At 32.6% G+C, this 10,697-nt stretch overlaps 1 protein-coding gene across 1 annotated transcript; it reads left to right on the top strand.

Annotated features, from left to right (window-relative positions):
• The first annotated feature begins 2,108 nt into the window (after window positions 1-2,108).
• On the top strand, window positions 2,109-10,423 carry LOC127738160 (uncharacterized). The gene is made up of 4 exons (XM_052249303.1): window positions 2,109-2,226; window positions 4,707-5,031; window positions 6,003-6,107; window positions 10,160-10,423. Exons 2-4 carry the CDS (start codon window positions 4,730-4,732, stop codon window positions 10,311-10,313), a joined length of 561 nt encoding a protein of 186 aa, XP_052105263.1. The 5' UTR covers window positions 2,109-2,226; window positions 4,707-4,729; the 3' UTR covers window positions 10,314-10,423.
• The last annotated feature ends 274 nt before the right edge of the window (window positions 10,424-10,697 follow it).

The following is a 10,697-nucleotide window of genomic DNA, read 5'->3' on the forward strand; positions in this document are numbered from 1 at the left end:
AATTGAGAATGGAAATGGGGAATATGTCAAAGAGACAACAACCCGACTAAAGAGCAGACAACATACTTTTTATATAAGACAAAAAAACTGTAGATAACATCATTTTATGTATATGATAGGTTTTATTGTACAGAAGGACAGATTTTGCCATTTTCTGTTTGATTTTTTTGTTATTGCGATTCTTTTAATCTTTGGACATATGCATATAGTCTTATGGTGGAATAAAATGGAGACGTTTACTCTTGTTGAAAATGGGGAAGAATGTTGTATTGTTAAAGCCGTTGTGATATGTTAATTTTGTGGTAATAGCTCAAACCGGAAATCACGATCAGCTGACAGCGGGAATCAGTACACGATTTGAATTAGTTACCTGTAAACAACCTTTGTGTCTGGACGTACTTTTGGAACTACGTATAGACCTGATTGATAACCTTGTTGGTTTAATACTCCCGACAATAAGGTAACTCATCTATATATACATATTCATTTATATATTTACCATTCGCCCGTTTACTACACAACTACTAAGGTATGCGATGAAAAAAGTGTTTGGTGTGTGTTGTTTTTGTTGTGTTGTTGTGTGTTGTTTTTGTTGTGTTGTTGTGTGTCTCAGATATTTAACCATACACAGACGACAGATGCCAATGATACACTTTACAGGATTACCTTTATTCAACTTGTAACGTGATATAGGGAATCCGGGTCACATAAATAAAATGGATCCCGGCCTTGTCAGTGAAAATTGACTCAAAGTCGATTAAAAGTTCAATACAGTATTATCAAAACAAACGACTATAACATGGTAACAAGAATAAAATTGTACAACATCTAAACTGCAGGCTCAACAATACGTTTCTCCTCTCTTACCATGAACGTAACTGTCCTCTCCTCACTGTAAATGTCTCCCCTTTATCTCAAGGCTCTTTCTCTCTTTTATATCAGTACTATTTGCCCTACAAGCCCGGATAAAAATATGGAATAATAGGTCAACCGGGCACAAGGGCAACCGCTTAATCCGGGCTCCGGGTAAACTTGGCTCAGAACGGGCTCCATTACATAAATTTACATGGGCACCATATGCAAATTATTAGGCTCACTATTCAAACAAAGAAATCTAATTATAAATCTAAATTAATATTTCTGATGATATCCAACTGTATTAAATGACTATTAAGTAAATAAGTAAAACTGATACAATTACATAAAACATAAAAATGTTACAGGTACTTCTATCCTGAGATAAAGATTGCCATAGCCGAATCGTTTCTGAATTTTCTGAATTTGAAGATCTACCGTGAACTTCGTACTAAATTTTGCCAATGTATCTGATGACAAAATTATGAGCCTGTTATCTCTGATGAGTTTTTAGAACCACTGGGTCGATGTCACTGCTGGTGGACATTCGTCCTCGATGGTATCACCAGCCCAGTAGTCATCACTTTTGTGTTGACATGAAATACCCTTGATATGATATTTTTCTGTAAACTTATTGTGTATAAAATGTTAAATTATTCGAGATACTAAGGTTTGTGTACTGAAGGTACAGATTGTCTTAGCCTATTTGGCACAACTTTTTGCAATTTTCAGTATTTGAAGCTCTTCAACTTTGTATTTCATTTTCCCTACCAACTGTTATAATTCGAGTCTTATGTAGGCGAAATTTATGAGCCTTAGGTAGACGAAACGTTCGTCTGACATACAAAGTTGTAACCTGGCCTGGTATTTATTATGAGTTTTTACATATATTTATCCAGCGATCTTAAACACAAATTTTCTTTAACATTGTTAGAATATATGTGACGCAGTTATTTCACCTATTAAGTGTCAATGATTGGTCAGTCGTTGCCAAAACAAACAAAACCGTTAGTACTCTGGGTCTTTTGTTCAGTCATTCTTGTTTACTTTCTTATATACGTGTTTACATACATAACTACTTTTGAGGCATGAAATGCATTCAATTCCATCGAAAGTTTTATTTTTATATCGAGCAATTGTTTCAAATTTCCAAGTATTATAGTTTTATGAGCAAATTAAAAATAGAGATTATCGTAATTTAATTTTTTGTAACTAAAATCAGCGATTTAAAACGGAAACTATAAAATCATATAACATTACGTTTATCTATTCTCATCGATGATCATTTGCCTGAGGACTTAAGATACGACTTATAAATACGTATGTTTTTTTTCAGATAGTAGATCATTATTTGTTATCAAGTAAAGAAAGGTAAGATGTAAACACTAAGTATTCATGAATTTTAAATACTTTATTTTGAATACATTCACATAATCCATTGAATACTAGATCTGATAAAGATATTCTATTAAATTAAATATATTTATTTTATTGAAATGAACTGATTTGACTTTTAAGTAGATGCATTATTATTTTGAAATTTTGAAATGATATAACGGAATATATGTATGTACATGTGTATTAGGTATTAATCCGCGTTTGAAGTTCCTTTTCTTACAAACAACGGTCTTTCTATTATGATTTCTAATAGATCATACGGTTTTGTTTTTTTTGTTTTTTTTTTGTACCCACAACTGATTTACAATGCCGGTTTACAGTAACACTTAAGTCCGGATTGCTGATATATTCGATGTTAGTGATTTGGAAAGAGGTTTTTAGAGCACTTGTCAAACTCCGCAATATCACGAGTTAGCTATAGTGTTGTCAGTTTGTTTTCGACTTATGAGTCTGAATGTCCCTTTGGTATCTTTCGCCTCTCTTTTATATCTATGAATTGATGTGTTTTGTGTACTGTTGTTTGTCTTTTTCTTTTTTAGCCTTGGCGTTGTCAGTTATTTTTCGACTTATGAGTATGATGTTCGGTGTGAGCCAAGGCTCCGTGTTGAAGGCCGAACTTTGACCTATAATTTTTTACTTTTTAGACATTGTGACTTTGATGGAGAGTCACGTCTTATTGGCACTCATACCACATCTTCTTATTTCTATGAATGTCCCTTTGGTATCTTTCGCCTCTCTTTTATATGTATGATGTGTTTTGTGTACTTTTGTTGTCTGTTGGTCTTTTTCTTTTTTAGCCATGGCGTTGTCAGTTTTTTTTTTACTTATGAGTATGAATGTCCTTTTGGTATCTTTCGCATCTCTTTTACACTTGTGTTGTATAGGTATCTAGCAGAGTGAATGATGATCCAGTTCTTCATATTTCGAAATTTCAAATGGACATAGTAATAAGTTTTAAAGTTAAATGACAGAACATAATTCCTTTATCAAATGATTTCCCCACAAAACAATATTGATATGATGTAAGCAGTGACAACATATTTGTCATGGAGCAGTGTCTAGCAACATTCATATCATAGAAGATAGATGCGACACGAATTCGCATAGAACAATCAAGATTTTCAGTACAAATGTGTACCGAATAGTTTGTCAAGTAAGTTGCAAAACAATTTTTAAAACTGAAACTTTTAAGTAAGACGGGGGATAATATATACTTTGTTACATTTCTTTTTTTTAATCCAAATGGACTTGCATATACTACTGGCATAAACAGGATATTTAAACTAGTCAAAACCTCAGATGTAGCCATTTTTTTCTTCCATGGAATTCATTATCAATTTCGTAAAATTTATATATAAAGAAAAAATTATTAGAAAAACATAACTTAAATTGAATTTCAAACATTAAGCATAATTATACCGTATATGTGTCTTTTTAAAAGACGCTGAAACTATTTTTACAGGTAAACTGAAATTAATACTTTTGTTACAATTTCTGATTAGTCTAATCAGATTTTTTTTTATTAGATTTTTTTTTAAATTCAAAGAATCAATCCATTTTCAGACTTTTCAAAAGTTGTGTTTACCATCAAATATTTAGTTTATGTAAAGGTACGTGTGTATTTTATGAAATAATTTTTACCATGGTAACTGTAATATACATATATTTGGAATTTGTCGCGTCAAGATACTGCCTGCTCTAATTCGTATTAATTTAGTCATTTGAGGAATGTCTCAAAAGATAGCATATTCATATGTTCAAATATTTTTGTTTATTAATGCAAAGGGAGGATACAACTTTGGAAATTGTAGGGACGTGAAACAAAATCATATTGTCCAATTATCAATTACGCTTATTACGACCAAGAATATTTAATGAGTTAATAAAACGCATTTCTTAAAACTTGCGTCTTTCATGAAATATAAAAGACAACCACTCCATATAATCACGTTTCACTAAAGCAAATATGGATGTTGTGTATGCTCATTCTATATTCATTTCTCCTCTGCGAGAAGTGGTCCTAAACAGGACAGATTCCCTTACAAGGCTATGGCTGTTTTGAAGAAACTAATAGATAAATAATGAACTGATATCATATTTCATAATTTCTGTTGTATCCCTTGTATTCACAACCTATTTCAAATGCGTGACTATATGTACCACACCCACTGCGTAACATGTACCATTCACAAGTGTGAACAATATGCAAATATGCTTACCTTTGAAATTTGGACATACATGATGACTTTGATCAAATGGTCCGCGATACAGGTTGGATGAACATCGAATATTAACCATTATTTTAGTAAGGCATTATTTATATTGTGTTACGAAATATTAATTAACATATATTTTACAATTAATATTTTTAGATACATTTAGCATTATTACTGTTATGTCTTATTTTCATTGCCTTTCAATTTATTTATAAATTTACATACGTATGTTTTCAGTTATTATAGGAACAAACAGAATCATGATTATGTTCAAAATATTGTTGTGGTCAGCAATGTTACTATGTACAAAAAGTATAAGCAACGATACAAAGAGATGGTTATCTAAAAACAAAAGTGTGTTTAAAAAGATGATTTATACCGAAAATCAAATAATGAATTTTAAAAACAGCGAAAATGATTATCCTACAGCACACATCAAGCCAGAAGCAGTGAAAGTATTCTGGACAAAATATACTCATCCACCATCATGTTCAAAGCGATTACGACGTTGGTTTGACACTATTCGCGTAAAAAGATCCGAATGTTCGGCCTGTTGTTCAACGTGAGTAAAACTTTAACTGAATGTTAATATAAAAATAAAGAGATGTGGTGATATTGTCAGTGGGACAAGCATTCACCAGACACCTAGAGTGAGGATGTAAACAACTACATGTCACCGTACGGCCTTCAACAATGAGCAAAAGGTTAGGCATGACAAAATGTGAAACAGTGCAAAAGAGAAAACCACAAGCCTGGTTATATATGCTAAACACAACATAAAAAAAACACTTATGATAGACAACAACCTAGTACGACATTGATTACAGGTACATAAACATTGTGGCAGGGTTAAACATGGTCGTTCAGTCCCATCTCTAACCTTGGACAGCAGAGTTACAGCTTAATATAAGAACAAACTTTTCAAGTCCGTTTGAAAGGGTTCTACTCATCAAATATATACTAAACACAAAAATAACTCTATAGGAAACAAAGTACAGATATGTGAGTACCATCAGTTACTCATTTTCAAATGATAACTAAACCATAATATCACAAACTGAAATATAATTCAGATCAACACAAACGGATTTAGGATTAAGAAATTGTTAAGTCAGTACTATAGCATAGGGAATAAGACAGTACTTCAGCATAGGGAATACGTCTGTACTACAGCATATGGAATAATTCTGTACTACAGCATAGGGAATAAGTCTGTACTACAGCATAGGGAATGTCGGGATGTCGGCAGGCTGTAATTTAGTTACCTTTCTTGTGTATAATCATCGTATTTTTTCTCGCACCGCACGACCGACTTTCAGATACATGTAGTTTATACTACTTTAAGTATTTTAAGTTAGAGCCTTTATGACGTTTTATTTTCAACTGAGAAAGATAAAATAGTGTTGATATAATTAATTTTCGTTGTAGTGTTGTATGGACTACTATTTTCTTTTAATCAGTGTGTATATCTTATAGTGCCCTTTTCATAAGTAAAGTATCCGGTGTCATGATATATTCTTACTTTTGCTACAGTGCGTTTTCAGCAGTTGCTCCTTTGAAAGTGGATTACAACAGTAAGGAATATGAAGTATATCACCCAACGGGTGGTTGGCAATTTTTGTTCGTTGGAGATTGTCCGTAAGTAAAATTATCAAAACTAAGATCACAGGAATGTTGTCGATTCAAGATTTGACGTATTATTTTTCATTATGCGCAAACGTTTTGAAATTTAAGTAAGAGAGTCTAACATTTTGAAATTTAAATAAAACACATCTAAAAAAAATATTATCGACCAATGCAATGGTTCGTTTTTGTTTTTTTGGCTGTTGTGTTCATAAACTATACCCACCTCTGTATAGGTTTAATTGGGAAATATATATTTTCTGTAGAAACCTTAAGGGCAACTTTTTTTCATTTAATGACCAAAATATTTGACAATAATTGCACATATGACACCATGCCTCGCTCGCACTATATTTCTATGTTCAGTGAACCGTAAAATTAGGGTTAAAACCCTAATACGGCATATTTTTCGATAGTTCACACAATAATGAACATATGTGCTAAGTTTCAAGTTGATGTGACCACATATTTAATATGATAAAAATAAGATGTGGTATGATAGACAATGAGACAACTATCAACTAATGTTCAAACAAAGTGGATGTAAGAAATTATAGGCAACCGTGCGGCCTTCAACATTGAGAAAAACCCATACCGTATAGTCGGGTATAAAAAGCCCAGATATGAAACAATTCAATTCAGAAAACTAACGGCCTAATTTATAACAAAACAATTTACGAAAAATAATATGACAGACATGAACCAACGACAACCACTGAACTACAGGCTCCTGACTTGGGACAGGTATTTTAGAATGTGGCGAGGTTAAACATTTTTGAAGGCGCCAACCCTTCCTTAACCTGAGACAGTGGTGTAACAAACTATAATCAAAGTACCGAAGTACTGAACATCGGATGACCGCAAGTTCTTGTGGATGGTCACAAGCACTTGTCTCAGAAAAAAAATCACAACTCTATACCTGAAAGTGAGGTTAAGGTACATAGATATATATTTTTCTGAGACAAGTTCGTGCGTGGATGATGAATAATGACAGGGAATTCAACCTCACCGTAATAACTATTATATTGTAGTGATACAAATCAGTATACTCTGGTTTGTTGTTATATATTATATTAATATTTGTATATAACAGTTACATGTATATATAATGTTCATCCATTCGTATATCGTTCTATTCTACTATTCTAATAATAGTGCAGTGCAAGTGCATGGTGGACACTCTTCTATAATAATTCGATTTTTCTAATAGATTGGATTTGAGTAGGCATTCATATTTTCCCGCAAAACGTTCTAGAGATATTCTTCCGCATGCGTTAACACAAATTTTCGGTATCCTTGATTTGTTATTGATATATATATTTCTCACGACAAAACATTTTCATCTATGTTCTTAAAAATTATTTTCATGAATATTCATTGATGAAATTGGTATATAACAAGAAATAAGGAATGTTATTTTGCGTTCGGTTATCAGTCAAAAACAAAAGTCACGTGGGTAGAAATGTCTGTGGCAACAATACACCGGAATGCACTCACGGTCATCCGATGTAAAAATCAGTTGAAAATGGGCTGGACCCATCAGATCGATACAAAGCAGAAAAACATATAACAAAAAGACAGACCAGATGTGGCAGGGTATTTCTATACATCCCTAAAACCAAAAAAGACACAAATACAGATCTGAGAGTACTCGCAGTTACTGACAGCTAGTTCAAAGCCAACACCAGCTAATAAAAAAGCAAGTGTGTAAGACTAAATGAGTACACATTCAATATCCAATGGATTAAGTGTAAAGACGTCATTAACAGTCAGAGAAAAACATGATTTTGTGCAATGCCAAAATCGGTGTATTACATTTGCGGTTAAAAAACAACGCTTGCGAGCAGCTTTTGATAACATTTGCGCGTATTCATGTTAGAGGTAAACTCAGGCAAATACAGGTACAACGAATACTAGTTTCATAGGCCTAACAGTTATGTCGGCTGTAGTTTTACAACCGCACGTATAATATATTCTGCCTCTTAAGTTTTCTACACTCATGTGTATGTTTACAGTTACTATTTAGAACGGCTGTTGAATGTTGAACAGTTTTTATCCTGCCTTTGCAATTCTTTATGGTACATTGGCTAGCCATTACATATCTCCCGTCTTAAATGTTCTGTCGATACGGAAAGTAAATCCATCGTACACTAATGTGTGTTTCCCAGATTTGTTTCTGACAAACGAAACTCCATATAGTGTCTTGGTGCAACTTTACAAACTGACTTAAATTGATTGCATTAGTGATCACTATTCAATAAAATTAGGAAACAGAATACTTTTCACTCTGAAATATTCTTTATCAATTTACATATATACCTTAAGCTATTACGGGATTTCTCAGGATCACTTTATTTTTTTAGAATTCAATATGAAAAAAACATAATCTGATTTAAATTCAGAAAGTGTTCAAAATCAATATCTTTAGTCATATTTATTATCAATTACCTTTATTTTTACCTGTGTTACCTGTAAAATGGATGCGCGCAAATGTAATCAATAGCTGCGCGCAAACGTAAAACATAATAATCCCCAAATGCGCGCAAATGTAATGCGCCCTCCAAAATAAAGGTATAGACAGATTGAAGTCCGGGGAATGTGAATATGTGTATTTAATATGGTTTTAATTTACTGAAATCAATACTGATACCAATAAAGCAATATTCAAAGATCGAATTACAGTGTTGAATTGGTAACCTTTTAGAATAAGTTTATTTAAAGGATTGATAAGTCTACCCGGATCGTACCTACATTTCCGAGCTCGGTAAACAACTCGATAAACTGTTTTTACCAATCTTTAACTTGAGAATGTACTGATTTCACAGTATCACATTTCCACGTTCAGTGAACCATAAAATCAGTATCAAAACTGGAATTTGGCATATAGTTTAAAACGTTTACACCATAATGAACATTATAAACATAAGAAGATATGGTATGATTGACAATGGGTCAGCTATACTTCGAAGTTCAAATGACGTGGACATAATCCATTATTGGTCACTACACGGCCGTCAACAATGAAAAAAAAAACATACCGTATAGTCAACTATAAAAGACCACGATATGAAAAATGTGAAATAATTTAGACGAGAAAACTAATGGCCTAATTTATAACAACACATTTTACGAGAAACAAATATGACAGATATGAACCAACGACAACCACTGAATTACAGGATGCTGACTTGGGACAGACACATAAACAATGTGGTGGGGTTAAACATGTGTGTGAGCGCTCAACCCTCCCCTAACTTAAGATAGTGGTGCTACAACACAATATAAGAGCAAACTGTAAAAATCATTTGCAAATGGCCTAACATGTGAACTACCGGTTAGTTTCAAGTTGACCAAAAAATTGATGGTAAACTAGTACCATAACCAAAAACTTTTACCTGATACGGGACGGACGGACAGACCAGAAAACATAATGCATACAAATATGGGATGTAAATTCAGATGCCACCTACATAATTTTGATTTTTATCAATCATTTTTTAAGATTTATAGATTTCAAACGGACTATTAAGATATATTATTGTCTCTTAAAATAAAGGGAAAAACATCTATCAAACAATTGTAGTAGCCAGTATAGTATTGATTTGCTATTACCAATTGAAATAAATAAACTAACTACAATGTCACCCTTAGTTTATTCACCCCTCCACCTCCCTCCAAATTTAAAAAAAACTATAAAATTTAGTACGCAGTTAACAAATAGAAATCACTATAAAAATAACAAATTATGAACTGAAAGACGTCTTCATAACAGCAAATTTTATAATTTCAATTATTTGTTGTAAAAAATAGTAATCATAATTCCATATTTTTTTTTACATTTACCTTGTAGCAGACAAGCCCTATCTAAAGCCCACCTTGACTGAAGTCATTAATATATATATCAAAACCTGCACTAACATTTAATATCGCTCCTCTGCTCACATATAATGCATGCTTAAGTCAGACACGGTTTTTTGCAAATAACGAGATGACTGGACACATTTGTCAATAATTAGAAAGACAACTCTTGAAATTATAATTTTCAGTGGGATCTGTTTTATTTTCAGAGCAAGTGCCACTTGTAGTTCAGGAACCTGTCAGAGGGATGACGATTACCACACATGGATTCTTGTGGTTGATGAGGACATGACATACGTGCCTCAACTTAGGTTCATTCCCATAAGCTATCCACGATACTGTAAATGCGTGAACAGTGTTTAAAAGAATTTTAATCATTTTTATTTCTTTATTCTGAAAGTTTTTTTTTTTAATTTGTTTTCTAACGGGATATCATTTCTGATGTGTTATACTTAATTAAATGAATTGTTTGACTTGATTGTATTCAAATAACTTGGTAAAAGCTTTACAGAGACAAATATTTGCAATACGGATATATGCGATGTTACGGTCGCTAATGGTATCAATTTATTTTTTTCGAATATTTTCAAGCTAATCCTATCGTATTAAAATAAAACTCATCAAAGATACCAGGCTTATAACTTGGTACTCCAGACAAGCATTTTGTCTACATAAGACTCATCAGTGGCGCTCGATTCAAAACAGTTGGTAGTCCAAATCTATTACAAAGTTAAAGGGCAATAAAAG

This window comes from Mytilus californianus, unplaced genomic scaffold, assembly GCF_021869535.1.
Source record: "Mytilus californianus isolate M0D057914Y unplaced genomic scaffold, xbMytCali1.0.p SCAF_4, whole genome shotgun sequence".
Taxonomy (NCBI): Eukaryota; Metazoa; Mollusca; class Bivalvia; order Mytilida; family Mytilidae; genus Mytilus; species Mytilus californianus.

Excerpts from the sequence above, each read along its gene's own strand:
- LOC127738160 (XM_052249303.1), top strand. The coding sequence starts at position 4,730 with ATGATTATGTTCAAAATATTGTTGTGGTCAGCAATGTTACTATGTACA. Across the intron at positions 5,032-6,002 it reads TGTTCGGCCTGTTGTTCAAC|TGCGTTTTCAGCAGTTGCTC; the intron begins GTGAGTAAAACT and ends CTTTTGCTACAG. Across the intron at positions 6,108-10,159 it reads TTGTTCGTTGGAGATTGTCC|AGCAAGTGCCACTTGTAGTT; the intron begins GTAAGTAAAATT and ends TTTTATTTTCAG.